Source organism: Hordeum vulgare, chromosome 7H (genome assembly GCF_904849725.1).
Source record: "Hordeum vulgare subsp. vulgare chromosome 7H, MorexV3_pseudomolecules_assembly, whole genome shotgun sequence".
In the NCBI taxonomy this organism is placed as follows: Eukaryota; Viridiplantae; Streptophyta; class Magnoliopsida; order Poales; family Poaceae; genus Hordeum; species Hordeum vulgare.
The window spans coordinates 564,326,607-564,346,234 of record NC_058524.1 but is presented as its reverse complement, the minus strand read 5'-3'; the positions used below and the strand labels follow the sequence as shown (position 1 = coordinate 564,346,234).

Genomic DNA, 19,628 nt, shown 5'->3' with positions numbered 1-19,628 from the left:
ACTAAAAAAAGTTGCATACACGGTCACATAGATAATTGTTACAACCGACGTTTGAATTTTGCTACCAAGCACCATCATCTTTGTTTTTTCTACGATTACGTATATTATTTTTTTTGCTATAATTTTTTTAACCGTTCGGAGATCTAACGATGCGGACGCGCGGAGGTTGGTGGATCGTACGGCCCGCGCGGGGCCGGCCGAAGAGAGCATCGTCCTTTTACTTTCTGTAGTACGGAGTAATATTTTTTCACTACATTTTATACTACCAGTGCTCCCTGTCAAAAGGGCGAGAAGATAAGAAACGGCAGCGGGGCCGTGGACGAAGAAGGAAACAAAACGAGAGGACAGTGAAAAAACCATCGGACAAACCGGGTGGGAATGGGACGGTGGAAGTGAGAGAAAGACAGAGAGGGGGGGGCTGACCACGGCCGTACTCCCCTCCCCCTCTCCCTCTCATCGGACGCCGAGGCCACGCCACACGGACAATAAGAAAAACTTTTCGTGGCCCGAGGCAGCAGCCTGCAGCGCAGCCGAGGCAGCACCAGCAAAACGAGCGAGCAACCAACGCCCAGCCGCAGGCGCAGCGCAGCGCAGACTACGCGGCCCTGCTGCACACAGACACCACCAAAGCAAGCAAGAGCAGAACACAGAGAGACAGAGAGAGCGAGAGAGATCATCACGCAGCACAGCGGCGGCCCCTCCCCCCTCCCCTCTCTCCTCTCTCGACAGTCGACACATAGAGCCGGGTAGCAGCCCGGGCGGGAGACAGGTCTTCGGTCTCGGCGCCGCGTGCTCGCCGCCCCCCACCCCGGTCCCCCTGCCCCGCGCCTGTCGGAGGGAACACGCGCGCGCGCACGGGCGTGGCCTGCCTGCCCGCCTTTCCTCCGGCGGCGACCGGGACCGACAGGCGGCCTCGACGCGCGGCCATGCGTGGGCCTCTCTGAGCCAGCAGCTCTCGCCGGCGGAGACCAGCTGATCCGGTCGGCTCGTTCGTCTGCTTGGCCGGCGCGCGTCTGACGGTCTGAGGCGGGAGATGATGAAGATGGAGCGGCAGCAGCAGCCGCCGCCGCCGAGCTCGGCCGCCGGCTCCGCGGTCACCGTGGCGGTGCCCGGGGTCGGATGCGAAGGTACCACTGCTACTGCTGATTCCCCGCCCTCCCTCCCCTGCATCCTCTCTTCCAATGGCATGGCGGTCTGCGCCGGGGGGGGGGGGGGGGGGATCGGAAAGCCTCCTCCTTTTTTTTTTGTTCTCCGGCGGCCTCTTCTTTCTTGGCCCTTCCAGGTCCCAAAGGTGACGCGGTCTTTTCCCGTGCGTGTTCGCACATGGGGCTTCGCTACATGCTCTCCAGTTTTGTCGCGTTTTTTTGTTTGTTTGTTTTGGAAATACGAGTTGCCGGACCTGCGCGGCTGGCCGGCCGCCGGCGCCGGAGACGAGCGTGGTTAAACGGCGTGCGCTGTTTTTGTTCTCCATCTTTTTTGGCCGTATTACTGCATTTGGGCCTCTCAAGGGTTGGAAGAATCACGGAGAGGCGCCATGTGCGGCGTCGTTCCTGTCACGGCTTCGCTATCAAGGGCGCTGCTAGCCGCAAACACAAGTGACAACCGACCAAACAAACGCCACTCCGAAGCAAGTAGCAATGGCGGCGACGGAGCCGGATGCATTTGCTTCTCGTTTTTCGACCATAGATTCATTTGGTGGCGAAGGCTCGTCTTTTCTTTGGTTTATCATTACTGATGACGGACTCGGCGGTGATGTGCAGGGGAGAAGAAGGCGCCGGCGATCAACTCGGACCTGTGGCACGCCTGCGCGGGACCGCTGGTGCAGCTGCCGCCGGCAGGCAGCCTCGTCGTCTACTTCCCACAGGGCCACAGCGAGCAGGTAAAAAACGCCTGTTTCTCTCCCGCCATATGCTGCTTTCTCCAGATTATTCTGTCTACTACCGATGTCCGTTTGCTAGCCCCGTCCGTCTCTGTGGACGGATTCCTTCTGCCTGGGGCTCCCCTTTGCCTTTGATTGACCCTTCAATCGTCTCTTTGCTGCCGATCAAGTATTTAATTGTTTGATCTTCATCAGCTATCCAACAGCAACAGCAAAGTTCGGCTCTTGTTTTATCATGATTTTAAAATAAATAAATAATTGGAGCCGTCTGAGCTGCGTTCCTGTGTGGCCAAGGTTCGTTTCTGCCATCCTGAAACTGTTGCTAAGAGAGAGTTATCTCTGGTGATTCGATGTGCGGTGCTCCATTTCGTTGAGTGGTGGTGCGAGTCGTGGTTATCCTCGATTTGATTTGATATGACGTGATGTTTCGCTGCTTGAGTGTTCGAGAGTCACTTGCCATTTTCTCCCCCATCAGATCACTGTTTCCAGGAATGGTTCCTTGACGACTTTCTCAAAGCACCCATATTCTGTTCCCCACAAATCCCTTGATTCACCCATTGCTGATTTCTTTTTCCTGGTTATATGATACCAAATACCATCACTGCCCCCTTGATATACTCTCTTGTTTTTTCTTGGTGATACTAGAGCTAGAACAAAGTTGAGACACTTATTTCGGGAGTGAGGGAGTATTATGTACCTAAATAAGTTTATTTCGGGAGTGAGGGAGTATTATGTACTAAATAAGTTTGTTTGCTACCACTGCTATACCTTGCTCTGTCTGTTTGCTGCCGATTTTAAGCTTGTGGCCAAAGTGGTTGGGGGAGATTGGGGCCCTACCGGCCCCCATCTTTTATGGGCTTCTGGTGTGTTGCACCATTCTCTTGCTCTCTTTGTCTGGTGGATGAAGCAACCCAGTACCAGTACCTTCCAACGAATTCTTGCATTGATTGGGTGGTGGTGCCGGGGGCATTTAGTACTAGCATGTTCTGCCGCACCTTTCTTGCATTTGGCGCTGGGGTGAGATTGTTCCGAGCAAGCCTGGGGGATCGGGGTGATGAAATGCTTGGGTTTGGAAAGGATGGTGCAGGGGGCTCGGGAGGTGCCTAATTCTGTACGGGCCATTGGTTTCCCTTTGCATGCATCCTCTCAAATGGTTTCACTTGCTGATTTTTCCTGTTCTGTGTCATAAAACTGAAATCACGACCTGAGCGTGATGATGTTTAAATCCAGGTTACTTTCCATCACATGATATCACTGAGGCCGCAGAAAGAAGAATAACAATTAGGCAACATGTTTTGGATTCAGAAGTGGAAAGTGGTGTCTTATAGTTTCATCCCATTGGAAGTTTATGTACAGTTTGCAGAAAAAAAAAGCTTGCAATTTAAGGCAATAATAATCAGGGTGTGACAGACTCTTCTTCTTCCTGTGGGTTGTTGTTGGTTTCAGTTTGCGGTCCTACTTAGTATCTCCTCCACTGAATTTCGGATTATGTTTAGGTTGCTTGGCTCTGGGGTTTAAGCATGTTCCATTTGGTGGCAGGTTGCAGCTTCTATGCAGAAGGATGTCGACGCCCATGTTCCAAACTACCCGAACCTTCCATCCAAGCTCATCTGCCTACTGCACAATATCACCTTACATGTAATCTACTGCCACATGCTTATTTGTTGTGTTTCTGCTTGTGATCATGTATGCTAAAAGGATTTATGTTTGTTTTCAGGCTGACCTAGAAACAGATGAAGTTTATGCACGAATGACTCTTCAGCCAGTTACCTCAGTAAGTGTCCCATCTGTTTGACGTTTCTTCTCACAACTTCCCTTTTGTTCCGGTATGCTAACATGGTTATTTGTACTTTGATCGGTTTTAACTATGATCAGTATGGGAAGGAGGCGCTGCAGCTATCAGAGCTAGCTCTCAAACAAGCAAGGCCACAGAATGAGTTCTTCTGTAAGACACTGACTGCTAGTGACACTAGTACGCATGGAGGCTTCTCTGTGCCTCGCCGATCTGCAGAGAAGATATTTCCACCTCTTGTATGTAAAGATTCGAGTTCGAATTCATTTGCTTTATCTTATGTATCCTTTGTCCTTCTGATTAAATTTTTTGTTGTTTCGTGTTCTTCTAGGACTTCTCAATGCAACCACCCGCTCAAGAGATACAAGCTAGGGATTTGCATGATAACGTGTGGACATTCCGTCACATATATAGGGGTAAGAAGTCTCGGCATCGTGGAATTCTTTCCTGCTCGAATAGGATCCTATCAACTATAATTTATAATTGATACTTGATACTGAACTTTTGCCACTTGTAAATGCAGTTGATAAAAAAATTATACTTGCTACTCGATACTGAACTTTTGTCACTTGTAAATGCTCTTGATGTAAATTTATAGTTCTTACTCGATACTGAACATTTGTCACTTGTAAATGCTGTTGATGTGAAATTTTCTGTATGTTTGTATTATGTCTGTACAAATGTTTAACCGTAGTTTTGTTTTGTCATGAGCAGGTCAGCCTAAAAGACATCTGCTTACAACTGGCTGGAGTCTCTTTGTAAGTGGAAAGAGGTTATTTGCTGGAGATTCTGTCATTTTTGTCAGGTACAGCGCATCTTCTGACAATATATCTTTGAAGTTTCAACTAAAGAAGTATATTGGAGATACTGGTTTTGTTAACATTTACAGTTCCATAAATCTTTTCCTACTTATTACTCATGGTAAATTGACGGTGAGACTGTTCCTTGTTCATTTTTTAATATATCTGTAGGGATGAAAGGCAGCAACTTCTACTAGGAATCAGGCGTGCTAATCGACAACCAACTAACATATCATCATCTGTCCTTTCAAGTGACAGCATGCATATAGGCATTCTTGCTGCAGCAGCCCATGCTGCTGCCAACAATAGCCCATTTACCATCTTTTATAACCCAAGGTCAGTTCTGTAACTTAATGTCCAAATTCGAATGTTAACTGCTGATTAGCTCAATCTTGGTGAATCAAAATTATATTTCAAACCATGACATCCAAACCTTGTATTTTCAGGGCCAGCCCTACAGAATTTGTTATCCCATTTGCTAAGTATCAGAAGGCTGTCTATGGTAATCAATTATCTTTAGGTATGCGCTTCCGCATGATGTTTGAAACTGAGGAATTAGGAACACGAAGGTATTTTATTGCTCATTTTATTTTTCTGTTTCAAGTTATTGGCTACTCATATTCTTCGTATGTTCGTTTTTGAAAAAAAAAGATTCATGTAGATCTTGCCATATACTCCATATTATATGATTAGCTTAGTGTGGTTTGGTGATGCTTTTACTAAATGACTAGACTGAGCGCTCCTTCCAATTTTCAACCTTTTGGTACCTGACATATGTTAGCATGTTGCAGGTACATGGGCACAATAACTGGTATAAATGATTTAGATCCTGTAAGATGGAAAAACTCTCAGTGGCGTAATTTACAGGTTGGTTCAGTCATTAGATTGGGTAGCATTATTTTACGTCACCCAGCCCTTTCTGCTGCTGATCCAAGAACTTTTCTTTGAACAGGTTGGTTGGGATGAATCTGCAGCAGGTGAACGACGGAACAGAGTTTCAATCTGGGAGATTGAACCGGTCGCTGCTCCATTTTTCATATGCCCGCCTCCGTTTTTTGGTGCGAAGCGTCCCAGACAACTAGGTAGACTTGGGATTACCTCAGCGCCACTTATTTTGTATCTTCTCAATTACCATTTGATGAGTTGGTGATCCAGGATGACAATAGTTAAATCATGTTATATTTTGACTGCACAGTTGGGAAAGTAGGCCCGCTCCAGGGGTGTGGTGGTTGTGTGGATGTAGTGTTATATTGTATTACGTCCGTCCCAAAATTCCTGTCTTAAATTTGTCTTGGCTAAATATGGATATATCTAAGACAAGAATTTTAGGACGGAGTATATGCATCTATATCTCTGATACCTTCGTCTAGATGCCCTAATTTAAAGCTAGTACTTACCTTTTTGCAAAGAACATCGTTACTCTGCGATCCTTGGGAAAACAATGATGTTTGAGCTTTAGAGAATCTATCAGACTACCATTTTTGTTTTCATATACATGGATCCAGCATCCATGCCATGAAAACATATTTATGATGGAGCATTATAGCTAGACAAGCCATTATTTTATTGTAGTCCAACACCAAAATGGTTCTGGATAATCTTCTCATGTAGTAATAGTTTAGTTGATTATGTGCTTATCTGAATTTAAGATCCAACCAAAGTTTGTGAGTTCTAATTTCTCAAGTTTTTTATCGAACTGGGCTTACGCATGCTCATAAATTGATCCCGGTTGTGTACTTACAGATGACGAGTCCTCAGAAATGGAGAATCTCTGGAAGAGGGCTATGCCTTGGCTGGGTGAAGAGATATGCATAAAGGATCCTCAGACACAGAATACCATAATGCCTGGTCTGAGCTTGGTTCAGTGGATGAACATGAATATGCAACAGAGCTCATCCTTTGCAAATACAGCCATGCAGTCCGAGTACCTGCGGTCAATAACTAACTCCAGTATGCAAAATATTGGTTCCAGTGAACTGTCGAGGCAGTTGTGCTTGCAGAACCAGCTTCTGCAACAGAACAACATGCAGTTTAATTCGCCCAAACTTCCTCAGCAAATGCAGCCGAACAATGATTTGTCCAAGGCTGCCGTTCCATTGAACCAGAATGGTATGAGCATCAAACAACAAGAACAGACTCAAGATGCAAGCAACTTTCAGAGGCAACAGCAGTCCATGAACTATGCACTTCCTTTGAGCCAAGCTCAAACCAATCTTGCCCAAGCTCAGGTCGTTGTGCAGAATCAGATGCAGCAGCAGCAGCCGCAGCCACATACATCTCAAAATCAGTTGCCATCCGTCAGCCAGCCGCTCATGTCCCATCAGCAGCAGCAGCAGCAGCAACACCAACAGCAGCAGCAACAACAACTGCAGCAGCAGCAGAAACAACAAGAACACCAACATCAGCAACAGCAACAGCAGCTGCAGCAGCAAAAATTTCTACAGCAGCAACAGCTTCTAATTCAGCAAGAGCAGTTACAACAACATCAACAACATCAACTCAGTAAGATGCCTGCGCAGCTACCAAATCTGTCAAATCAGCAGCTGCAGTTATCGGATCAGCAGCTTCAGCTTCAACTCCTGCAAAAGCTACAGCAACAGCAGCAAGCATTGCTGTCCCAACCTGGAATTACCCTTGCACAATTACCTCTGATCCAAGAACAGCAGAAGTTACTTATGGATATGCAACAGCAGCTGTCAAGCTCCCATTCACTTTCCCAGCAACAGATGATGCCTCAACAAAGCACAAAAATCCCATCACAGGCAGCATCACTGCCACCACCCATGCAGCCAGATACTACACAACAGAAGCTTCCACAGAAGCAAGCTCTGCCTGCAGACACCTTAGAAGCTGCCATTCCTTTGACCACATCGCGTAAATTTGGTTCAGCAAATGGAAGCCCTTTAAGGATGCCTGGTGCTACACATTCTGTAGTTACTGAAGAAATCCCTTCTTGCTCAACATCCCCTTCCACTGCTAATGGTAGTCATCTTCTACAACCAGTCACTGGTAGGGACCAATATTCTAGCATGATCAACACGGAGAAGGCACCCCACTCAAGTGCTCCCATGTCAGTTCCAAACTCCCTTGACGCTGTCACAGGAGCTCAAAGAATGACAAAGGAATTACCAAAGTTGAATTCCAATGTAAAGCAAAATACGATGTCTTCAAAATTACCGAATGGAGGAGCTGGTCTCCAAACTTTTGCGAACAACGCAGCTCCGACAGACTATCTAGAAACAGCTTCTTCAGCAACTTCAGTTTGGCTTTCCCAGACTGATGGACTTCTACATCCAAATTTCCCTATGTCCAACTTTACTCAGCAGCAGCTGTTCAAAGATGCACCTCCAGATACTGAAATTCCTGCTGAAGTTCCAAGTAATAATGCATTGTTTGGAATTAGCAATGATGGGCATGTGGGCTTCCCTATGGTAACTGATGACTTCCTGACGAATGGGATTGATGCTGTCAAGTATGAAAATCATATCTCTACAGACATTGATAACAGCTATAGAATACCAAAGGATGCCCAGCAAGAGATATCATCCTCCATGGTTTCACAGTCATTTGGTGCGTCAGACATGGCGTTTAACTCAATTGACTCTGGAATCAACGATGGCACCTTCTTGAACAGAAGTTCTTGGCCGCCTGCTCCCCCAGTGAAGAGGATGAGGACGTTTACGAAGGTTAGTGCCTTCCCTTTTCTTTCACCTAAATATTGAATGCTATTTTCAGTGCATTATCTTTTATAATGTCCAGTATGTTTGCCCTATGAAATAACCAAGAAGCGTATCTTCATTTTGAATTTACCATGGTAACATAGTTGGAAGATGAAATACTGAACTATAAACCAAAGGATCAATCTCCCTTGACCATGTTCTTAAATGTTAGGAAAATACTCATATGAGCAACATGAATTACATAACTAGTCTTCACCAAGGTACACCCAAGGTGTAAAATGTGACTACTGTCATGTATGGAAAATGATTATGTTCACATTTGATCTGTGTATGTGTGGTTCATGAGATGCTCAGGTAGATCTGATAAGTTGAATAGTTTCGGGATGTTGCTGTAACTTGATCAGTGTGGCCAATTCTATACTAAAGCATTGGTCTCTTTCTCATATTCATGAGTACCTTTTCCAGTTGCATCTTTGCCTAACCTAACGGTCTGTGTAGGTTTATAAACGTGGAGCTGTGGGCCGGTCTATCGACATTAGTCAATACGCTGGATACGAGGAATTAAAGCAGGCTCTGGCTCGAATGTTTAGCATAGAGGGGCAACTTGAGGAACGACAGAGGATTGGCTGGAAACTTGTCTACAGAGATCATGAGGATGACATCCTACTTCTTGGCGACGACCCTTGGGAGTAAGTTCATCGGTCCTCCCATTTATGCTTGCGTGAACTCTGAATTGACTCAGAATGCCATATATCTGGACGCCTCTGAAATAATATACTAGTCAATGTGGTAAAATACTCCCTCTGTAAGTAGTGATCTAAAAGGTCTTATATTTCTTCACAGAGGGAGTACTAGATATGCAAGTGGTAGAGACAATGTGAAAGATGGTCTACTGGAACAATGAATCTGACCGAAATGCATATACAAAATTGAACTTGTGTTTTTGTTGATGCTTGCACATATTTTTGCGCTAATCGTAGTTGTTGATGTTGGCTGTACAGGGAGTTTGTCAACTGCGTGAAGTGCATCAGGATCCTTTCGCCTCAGGAAGTGCAGCAGATGAGCTTGGACGGCGATCTGGGGAGCAGCATTGTCCCCAACCAGGCGTGCAGCAGCTCGGAAGGTGGGGGCAATGCCTGGAAGGCTCGCTGTGACCAGAACTCCGGCAACCCTTCCACCGGTTCATACGACCAGTTTGAATGACCTAATTTACCAGTCTATACACACCGCAATGGCGTCGGTCTAAGTAGACATCCTGGGTGTGCGGCTCCAGGATGTTGTAGATTCTGTCAGCTTACATCCTGGAGCGCAAACGGCTCATCGGATTAGTGGTGTTATGTTTATATGTGTAGTTGTTACAAGAAAGGAAGTAGGCATGGGTAAATTAAGCTTACCTAGAATTGGAGAGGGTTAGGGGGGATATGTTGTACTATTGGTAAGGCAAGTTCTGTAGTTACCTGATGCTTCCTCTGTTGTGAGGAAATTCTTAAGATCTCCATGAGTCTCAAGTTAGCATCTGCGGAAGCTATATTTTTTTACCTTGCAATTCATCACTTTGATGTCTGATGTCATCTGGACACGACGAAGAAAAAACAACCTGATATAATTCAAAAATAGCTTTTGCACAACATAGAAATTTAAAGGATACATCATTGAATGATTGATCATTCAGGGTTTTGTTTTCGATCTTTCTGTAAGAAAAAACACAGGTTAAACACTGCACGAAGAAGATAATTTTTGGCCAATTTTACTTCAAAAACCTTCTGATAGCACCTCTCAGCATGAAAACGAATCCACCCAGTAACAACCAATTGGAGAATCAGTTGTAAATATGCAAAAACTTCATGCATTAACAACACATATTTCATCTCAATTCTCACAGAAAAGATTTTATTCTGATACGCACCACTACTTGGATCGTCAAGGGTCTCACAGAAGAGATTGCATTCTAATTTGTTCTAGTGAGAATGATCCTATAAAGAACTTATTCACAAATCTGAGGATATAAGCTATAAAGATCTTATCCGCAAATCTGAGGATATAAGCTGTTTCGGATAACACTAATACAACACACTGATGAATCGGTTCTCCATGAAGAACGATCGAAGAACTCAACTCTCGACCTGCGTATCCGATTTAGGCTGTTCATGCTCGTGCATGAAAGACTGGTAGGTCTCGACCCGGGTCTTGTGTTCAGGCCGTTCGAATCCATCCATGAATCCAAGTGTCATCGTTAGGAAATCCTTCATGTGAAGCCTCTTCCACTCCTATAGTGGCTGATGTAATTAGTACGCAACAAATAATTTGTCCCCGAAAGCAAAATTCACATCGACAAATAGTGGAAACCGATCGGTTTGAAAATTATCAGAGTAAATGCATAGTAGACTACAACCACAGAAGCATTTTGTTCTCAAATGGGCAGAAAAAGGTGGCAGTCAGCCCTCTCTGCTGAATATGAACATAAAAATGGAGTTAACACTTTCTTTCAGAAGCAAAATTACCTACATGAGCTCATCATAAATAGTGCGGTTCATTGTGTACATTAGCATAATCTTATGGGGCAAACATTCGTATTGTGATTCTTCTGTCACAACTCATAACTTCGGTGAAATCTATCAACATTTGTATTATTGATCAGAAAGGGTTCGGTTGCAGTGTGACTTGGGAACACAATAAATGTGTTCATTCCAAAAATCAAGTGCGGGACTGAAAGAACTGAAATCAGATGCATCAATAGATCACAAAGAAATGAGACACCCTCACCTCAAAATCCCATTCACCATACAGATCTGGATCCTCTGCATCACTCCATATATAAGTGTCAGCATGCATTGTCTCTGAAGTATCCTGTAATGCCAAACTTTCTTTGAGCAAAACCATCTAAAACGACAAGTTACCAGCTTCAAACAGTTTCTGATCACAGCAAGACCATGAACAACGGGTCACTTCAGTTGAAAATAAACTTACGGTGAGTGATATCTGAACTCTTCTCCTTACATACTCAAAATCCTCAAATGCATCTAAGACAATGAGTTCTGCATCAGAAATGCCCATGATAACCTGCAGAGCAGTAAGCATAAGTAGGAAAAGGGTGTAGCTGGGAATCAAAGCTAAACGATTGGCCTTATTGCAAAAGGAGAAAAAACTATAGCACATAACGGTCCAAGCCAAGTGAGAAATTGACTTCACAGAAACAGATGCAGTTATTACAACAATTTCATGGTTTCAAAATTATATGAGTTTCTAAATTTAGTAATAACAAGAGCAAATGCTGGATCACACAAAATTAGACGCGACCAACTGTCTGACCAAAGCAACTTTTAAGAACGAGAAGCTTGTTGGCCCGAACTCCCCCAAAATTATTGACTTAACAATTTTAAACTTACAATAAAAACTCCAGCACTTCGCTATTCTGGGGTGAAAAGCCTGAGAAACCAGACACGTAAGGCTAACTCCACCGCACCGTCCGTTTGGGGTAAAAGGGACAAACTGGTTGGCCCAGCGCGAGACGGCCCGGACCCATCTTGTCCGTTTTGTGTCCGGGGCGACCCATTTCGAGCGCAAACTTGCGCGGGGTTTGGGTCGTGACGGACAGCGAACGGACGCCCGCTCGTCCGTTCCGGGCCGCGTGGCAGGCGGCCACCTACCTCCCACCCGCCCACATCAATGCGCACGAGCGGCCGGGCCCGCCTGTCATCCGCCCAAGAAACGGTCGCGGTCCTTCTTAAATGGGGAAGCCGTGGACCGGTCGTCGTCCACACTTCCCACTACACCCCGCGGCCTCCTCGAAACCCGACACCCCAAACCCTAGCCTCGAACTCGCCGGCCGGCCGCCTCGCAGCCATGGCGCACGCAGTGGGGGGCGTGAACTGGTGCCCCACGCCGCCGCGGTCACCGGAGCGGGACGCCTCGCCACGGGAGGAGGTGGTGCAGGCACCTGCCAGCTTCCAGCCCGCCCCCGCGCACCAGGGACCGCCGGCCTACGTCGACCTCGTCAGCGACGACGACGACACCGGCGGCCATTGAAGACGGCGACGGCCACGGCATTGACGGGCGTTTTTTATTTTTTATTTATGTTAATTATGTCAACGACGGTGAAACTGGCCCGTTTTGTGGTCGTGACCCTTAATTTTATGTTTTAAGTTTTTTTAACTGCGTTTATTTACTTTTTATTTAAGTTTTTCTAATTTTTTTAATCACGTCCAACACGGATATGATTTGGGGTGCGGCCGCACAGTGGGCGTACGCACGACCCAACGGTCAGAAGCGGACGTGGGCGAACACATTGCCGCCCCAAACGGACAAAATCCGGCCAAACCGGACATCCGTTTGGGGTCGTGCGGTGGAGTTGGCCTAAAAGCAGAGAGAAACTATATGCTCTAACGACAGCGGTGGAACCAAGGGAACAGGGTACAGCCAACTGAGAAAATGATAAGCTTATTAACAAATCTGTAAATGTAGAAAAATGACAAAAAGGAAAAAATGATAAACAGCTGAGCTCTGTAGAACAGTTAAACAGTTAACAAACCTTTCCAGCAACCATCTTGCTTTCAACAGGCAGGATTGCTGGATAAATACGACCCTTGATGTTAAACCTGTGGCTGCAAAGAATGGCATCCGATGTCAAAACTTAGCTTCCAACTTGGAAGTAAATCAATATGGATGGAGAACTAGAATAGTGTAAAAAAGAGCTCTAGTTCAAGAGTCAAATTACAACAAGAACAGCAGATCATCTCCATACATGTTTAATTGCTCAAGACAGTTTGTTACCGGTACGAGCACAAGAAATCCTATCAATTCTAAAACCTAGAAATGGACAACGGTCCTGCCATAACACGGGCAAGTTCAGGATTCCCATGTCAAACATGAAGTCCTTTGTTGCATTTATGGCCATTAAGGGTCTCAAATTGCAGTGAATTCGAGCTTCCACATAGTGTTCCATTTTTATCCTAGAGCTCCTAGCTACATAGTACAAGTTGGCTGTTTTATCACCGCATATTGGGTACTGAATGGATTGTGATCACTCGGTCAATCCCTGGCTAATCAAAAACACGATCTCGTCGCCAAGCACATCAATTAGTCAATTCGACGAACAAGCATAACAGGGGAAGCGAGAGCGATGACTAGAGGCTAGAGAGGATTATTTGGTGGGGGTGAAGCAGGGATCGGGAACCACCGAGGATGACGGGAGCGGGAAAGAAAGGGGCGAGCGTGTGGTATCCGTACTAGTTGGTGAGGAGCGCCGGGGAGGAGGCCGGGACGCGCTTGAGGATGGCGGTGACCACCTCGTCCGCCATCAGGCTCCCGTACACGAACACGCTGTGCGCTCCGCCCGCGGCGACGACGGCGGTGGCGGCAGGAGGAGTCGCCGCCATGGGCTCGGGAGCAGGAGATGAGCGGGGGGAGGAGGGGGTTGGGTGCTTGTTGCTGACACTTGGCGTGCCACAGAGGGATGGATACGTACGACCGAGACCGAGCTCAGGCTGTGGTGGGCTGTCAATTGCTCTGCTGCGTGAGCAAGCACAGCGAGCGCGCTCTTTAAATACGAGTACAAAATTTTAATTGAGGAAATAATATTTTTTTCAAACACAATTACAGATGCAAACGCCATCTCATGTACACGCACATACACTTATCTCTATAAACGCATGCACATTATTTCTATGAGCATCTTTGAGAGACCGAGTCAAAAATAATACTCCTAGTATATCTGCTTTGGATGGAATAATTTTCGTACTCGCTCCTTTCCGATTTATAGGGCTTAAATCTAAAATCTCATCAACCAAAATGAATTATGAATGGATGTCACTAGTTTCAACTAGCCAATAAAATATTTCCCACGTATTCAATTACCGAGGCAATAAATGTAGCATCCGCCCTTTTCATTGGACTTGCATGATGAATGTAAAAAAAAATGCATGCTTGTCCACTAATTTCCTTTTTCTAATCTCTATGAATTAAATATGGCGTGGTACTCAAAGCACATTAGTTTAATTAGACTCAAAATGAGCTTAATATAGTGAAAATCTATTTTTTTTTAAGATGAGCCCTATAAACCGAAAAGGAGGGAGTATTTTTTTAGCATAATGCAATCAAAGTAGTTTATATACATGAATATACCCTTATTCATAGGAACGCACACATTTTTATGATCATCTTCAAAGACTGAATCGACACGTCATTTTAAGATTGATAATGTCGGCATACACGTCTTCATAGTCGGTGAGAACATTTCCTACCCCTAAATGCATTTCATCAAAATATCCAAAATAAATTCAAAAAAATACGAACACCAATGTCTAATCTGTGACTTGAACTCTCCAGAAAATACCACTGTCTTCTTAACCGTCCATTCACTCGTGAGTTCGCTTTTCATATAAATTTTTCAGTGTGCATTGTTTTAAACACAGTGCATCAACTTCACATACACTCATCTTTCTTAACACAACTTAGATAACTCTTATAATTTTTGTGCGTGGAAGCCTCTGACCAACAGATTAAGATCATGCTTTGTATAATCGAGTAAATTTGTTCACGTCATGCCATCGATGAATGCAAGAAGGATAAGGCCGTGAGGACTTGGATTTATTTTTAAACTTTTGAAAGGGCGTTCTTTTAAGGATATACCCTACTTAATACTTTTTTCGTTCCAAAATAAGTGGCTCAAAAATGACTAAATTTTGTACTAACAGAGGAAGTATATGCCATGTGGCCTTTTTCCTAAAAGGAAGTTGTTTTTTTCCTAAAAAAGAAGAAGTTGCTTTTGCAGAATTAAGTGTGTTATTTTTCTATGAGATTCTTCTTGCGAAAAAAACTTTCAATCTATTCATTTTCAATAATGTGAGTACAACAAACACTAGAAATACTAATTTTTTATCTAGATTTATAAACCATCTAAGGACGATTATAAGCGTCGAAACGAGCGGGAGCCGGGTAAAACTTATTATAGTAGACAGTTCGAAAGTTTTCATGGAAATGCCACATAGGACCAGCACACCACAACAACAACCATCATCGTAGAGTAGCGTAGATCGAAAGGATCCAACTTGAAGACACATGAACGTAGACAAACGATGATCAAATCCGAGCAGATTCACCAAAGACAAACACACCTTCACACGTCCACCAACGATGCTAGACGCACCATCAGGGCGGAGGCTAGGCGGGAAGAACCTTATTCAATCTTGAATGTGCCGCCGTCATCTCGCCTTCCGGAGCAAGACAAAAACCCTAACAAAACTAAAAAAAACATAAAAGAGCTCTCTCACTGACAAAGATACGGATCCACCATGCCATAATGACCATAGGCCTAGGGACACTAGAGACGAGTGCCACCTACAGGGAGGCAGAGGAACCCTAGACTTTTTTTTGGAAATGAGGCGTATTAAGAAATCAACATGAGGGGTAACAGCTTGTATTTTTCCTTTGAGATTTGGAGGTTCTATTCATGTTTTGAGAGTAATATTGTCCGAAGAGGCCAACCATTGTTCGATATGGTTAGTAGAGGGGTTCTAAGAGCATCTATAGCAGGACCTAGTAAATATGACTCCCTAAGAGAATCTACATCCAGGCCACTCATATCGTCTCAAATGCCCGGGGAGGCCCCCCGGTCATTGACCGCCCATGAAATTTCGACCCAACTGGGCGCCTCAAATGGGCCTCAAACACTAGGGTTGACTGGCACCCCTCATATCCAGCCCAAATATAGAGAGGATATGGGGGCGTCCGGGAGCGCCCGAGCACGCCCGCCATGCCAGACCAAATAACGTGAGCCCATCGCAAATTGCGGCAAATCCACCCGGCAGAACTGTCGGATCCATTTGCACTTTGCTCTTTTCTTCCTCCTCCGCGTCGTCCGTCACGCAACTCCGCTGCCGTGCACACTTTGTCTCCGTTCCTAGCCTGTGCCCGCCAACTCCGACATAGAAGTCTTCTGTCCCATCCTCACCACCGAGGACGTCGTCACCGGCCCGGAAGACACGGCGGTACATCCGACAACTCTCTAGCTTCAGAGAGTTTCCAGAAATGCCGGAATCAATTGATTGCATGCATTGGCAGTGGAAGAACTGCCCCAAAGGTTTGTGATGAATGTATCAAGGTCCAACCACAGGGCCACCATCATACTAGAAGCGGTGGCATCACATGACTTGTGGATTTGGTATGCTTTCTTTGAAATTTCGGGTTCTCGCAACGACATTAACGTGCTTCAACGATCTCCCATGTTCAAGAGGCTTTGCAATGGGGAACCATCACCGTGCAACTACACCGTCAATGACCGAGACTACAACATGGAATCACTACTAGGAAATACCTTATAGATAGTATATGGGCCCCGCTGTTGCTAATTAGTAGTAGTGAGGGGTATAAACCCCTCACTAAGTTGATAGTAGAAGTGCGAGCTATAAACCCACACTCTTACTAAGTGGTCTCCACTGTGCCCCGGGGACATGCCGTAGTAGTAGCGAGGGGTATAAACCCCACACTGCTACTAAGTACATGGTTTTAACTGCCATGAAATCTTCATCTCCTCCCCCCAAACCCTTCCTCTCTCTCTCTCTTCACTCTCGCCCCTTTCTCTCCATAGGCTCTCACATGGACCTCCTTCCCATGCGCATCTCCTCCTCCAGGGATCCAAAATAGGCTTCCACCTCGCGTCGCCGGCGTTCAGGAGCTCGCTGGTCTTCCCCGACGTCTCCATCCCACCACGTCGGAGCACCTCACCACTGGTGCCCAGCCCCGCTGCTCCCCACATCTCCTTCCTCTCTCTGTCATTATTCTTTTTATCTCTCTCCCTTTGGTTTGACTCACGTTCCCATGTCCATGACCGTGCAGGTTGTCGCCATGGATGACCAGGAGGCTCTCTGCCTTGGCTGCGAGCAGCCCAACGCCGCCGCCTTGCTCTGCCCTTGATCCAGACTCTCTCCAGCAGCCGCCGCCTAATCAGGTTTGTCGCCGCTCGTTCGCGCCTCCGAATACCCCTATCGTGGCTGCATCGAACCATTTCTGCCATTGACAACACGCACGGGATCAAGATTTCTATTTTTATTTTTGAAATTAATATTAGTAACGCAGGGTAAAAGACACGCGCCACAGATAATAAGTAGTAGCGCGGGGTGGCACCCGCTCTACTACTAACAGACGTAGTAATAGCGCGGGGTGGTACCTGCACCACTACTACCCAGTTAGCTGTAGCGCCCTAGTTATATCACGTGCACCGGTGCTACTACTAGTTGTTTAACCCGCGCTACTACTAGGCTTTTCCCTGGTAGGAGAGACTATCTTGCCTATGTCATATATTCGAGCGGACTGCATTTGTTAAAACCATATCCGAACCATAGGGCAATAAACAAAAGGACTTCGCAACAATGCATGAAACAACTAGGAAGGAAGGTGAGAGGGCATTCAGAGTGCTGCAAGCTCATTGGTGAATTGTTCGTGGGGCTGCAATGATGTGAGAATTAGAAACTTTGTGGAAACTGATGACATGTTGTGTTATTTTGCACAATATGATTGTCGAGGATGAGGGTGATGGTCCAAGGAGCGCTATATTATGCAAAATAATTTGCACAATGTTATTTTGCAGTGACAAATGATTTTTGAAGCACCTCGAGAACAAGTTGAAATCCCGAAAGATCAAGATGCTACTCAGCTTATAAACTTTCTATAGATGCATCAGAATATATGAGATCATCAGATGCACATGCAACTACTCAATGATCTAGTGGATCATATGTGGACGCACAATGAAAACCAAAAAACAGATGATTGATTGTGCACTTCAAATAAATTTTATGTAATCACTATTTATGTTCGCTACCAAATTTTTTTATTTACGCGCGACAATGGTTTGTATGATCGACATGCATGGTTTTACATGGATTTGAGAGTCCGAATATGAGATATGTGGATCCGGTGAGTGAAATCTAAGGGGCCATCCGGATGCGCCCCCGGGCGTGCTCGGGCGCGTCCGCATACGTATATGGGGCCGTATTTGCCCAGTCCGACTGTAGATGCTCTAAAAGCCCGCATACGCGTCCGGTCAGTGTCTGGACATGTCCCCTATTTGTTCGTCTAAGTAGCCACACTCCTATGTACGATCACTTGCACGTGATTGATGGAGAGGAGGAACACAAAATAAAATAATGAATAAAGAAAGAAAAATGTGGTCCGGAGTGGGCCGCGTCCTATGTGGCCGACCGATCGGATGTGCCCGAGACCGTCCGCGAGCCCTCATATCGTCTCTGGATTTAAGATGGATATGATGGGTGTCGGTCAATCCAGACGTTTAGGAAGGAAGTAAGGTTTCGGTTGGGTTAATTTTCTCGATCTGACATTAACCGGGAGGATATTTCGGACGTTTAAGAAAGATATAGAGGTCCGAGTGTAGATGCCCCAAACCTCATTAGGAATTAATACCCTATATTTAACGTGATTCGAGTTCTCTTGAAACAAAATAGTTATTCCCTTTATTCTTAAATATATGACGTTTTGATAGTTTAATTTAAACAGTCAAAACGTTTTACATTTAGAAACTCAGAGGCAGTATTTCAGTCAAAGGTGATGTCTCCACGGAACACTGACGCAACGATGGTGATGCGAGCGTACTTTTGCTGTTCTACTTGGTGTTTCTTTAACATGAAAATAATGAAGTCCAAGGAGCCCTATATTTTGGCAAACGCACTTGGCCACGTGAAGATCACTAGACAGCACGTTAAAAATGACTTGTACTGAATTGAAGATCCGTAGGGATGGTGCAAATGGAAGAGGACTTGTTCGTCGTGGAGCTGAAAATTGAGTCAGATACGGTTTTAATAATCTAAACACTTTTATATTAGTTTATAGAGTGAGTACTTGCGAAGATAGACTTGTGTAGCACGGCGATACCGTGGTGTCAGCTGAATATGATTGTAACGTAAGTACGTTACTGTGATCATGGTGATCCATTGGTTGCAATCCCTCCATGAGATGACCATGATCTTGTTGTAACCTATACGCTACTGGGCGATATTGATACAACAGCTGTCCATGTGAGGCAGATAGGATCGTCTTCAGGAATTCGGGGCCTGATGAGAAATAAAAAATAAGTTTATTTCTTTTACAAAAAATGTATAACTAACACTGTAGAACTAAACGTACTTTCACTTAATTATGTAGTTTTGAATATGTGTTATTTCATACAATATTTGAAAAAATATAATACACTAATGTCAAAGAGTAAATGTAGTGCTGAAACAATAAAGTTTTCTTTTCGTGAATTTTACTGAAACGTAAATTGGACACGTGTTTTGCTAAAAAGCATCTCCGTCTATTATTTTTTGAAACACATTTTTTAAATCCATTTAATCTACTAGCAGGAAAAGGAACTAGAAATTATATTATGGCTAGTATGTTAATAAGATTAATTTTTATTAAAGTTAAATACATTTTTTAGACAAAATGCTAAGCTTTATTACTGATAATCTATATGAAGTGGGATA

The 19,628-nt window shown here is 44.9% G+C and overlaps 2 protein-coding genes across 2 annotated transcripts; one reads left to right on the top strand and one right to left on the bottom strand.

Moving 5' to 3' along the window:
* The first annotated feature begins 514 nt into the window (after positions 1-514).
* On the top strand, positions 515-9,689 carry LOC123411269 (auxin response factor 19-like). Its single transcript, XM_045104200.1, has 14 exons — positions 515-1,127; positions 1,761-1,879; positions 3,419-3,517; positions 3,597-3,653; positions 3,755-3,910; positions 4,003-4,087; positions 4,386-4,476; positions 4,643-4,807; positions 4,918-5,040; positions 5,263-5,338; positions 5,424-5,553; positions 6,215-8,157; positions 8,650-8,840; positions 9,153-9,689. Exons 1-14 carry the CDS (start codon positions 1,034-1,036, stop codon positions 9,352-9,354), a joined length of 3,531 nt encoding a protein of 1,176 aa, XP_044960135.1. The 5' UTR covers positions 515-1,033; the 3' UTR covers positions 9,355-9,689.
* Positions 9,690-10,013: 324 nt separating this feature from the next.
* On the bottom strand, positions 10,014-13,652 carry LOC123411271 (AIG2-like protein D). The gene is made up of 5 exons (XM_045104201.1): positions 13,378-13,652; positions 12,680-12,752; positions 11,119-11,211; positions 10,915-10,998; positions 10,014-10,418 (listed from the first exon to the last, which is right to left on the bottom strand). The coding sequence occupies exons 1-5, from the start codon at positions 13,524-13,526 to the stop codon at positions 10,263-10,265; spliced, it is 555 nt and encodes a 184-aa protein (XP_044960136.1). The 5' UTR covers positions 13,527-13,652; the 3' UTR covers positions 10,014-10,262.
* Between the last annotated feature and the right edge of the window lie 5,976 nt (positions 13,653-19,628).

Coding starts and splice junctions, on each gene's coding strand:
- LOC123411269 (XM_045104200.1), top strand. CDS start 1,034: ATGATGAAGATGGAGCGGCAGCAGCAGCCGCCGCCGCCGAGCTCGGCC. Junction 4,088..4,385: donor ATTCCGTCACATATATAGGG/GTAAGAAGTCTC, acceptor TGTCATGAGCAG/GTCAGCCTAAAAGACATCTG. Junction 5,339..5,423: donor CTCAGTGGCGTAATTTACAG/GTTGGTTCAGTC, acceptor TTCTTTGAACAG/GTTGGTTGGGATGAATCTGC.
- LOC123411271 (XM_045104201.1), bottom strand. CDS start 13,526: ATGGCGGCGACTCCTCCTGCCGCCACCGCCGTCGTCGCCGCGGGCGGA. Junction 12,753..13,377: donor CCGGCGCTCCTCACCAACTA/GTACGGATACCA, acceptor CATTCTTTGCAG/CCACAGGTTTAACATCAAGG. Junction 10,999..11,118: donor GAGTTCAGATATCACTCACC/GTAAGTTTATTT, acceptor TTGGCATTACAG/GATACTTCAGAGACAATGCA.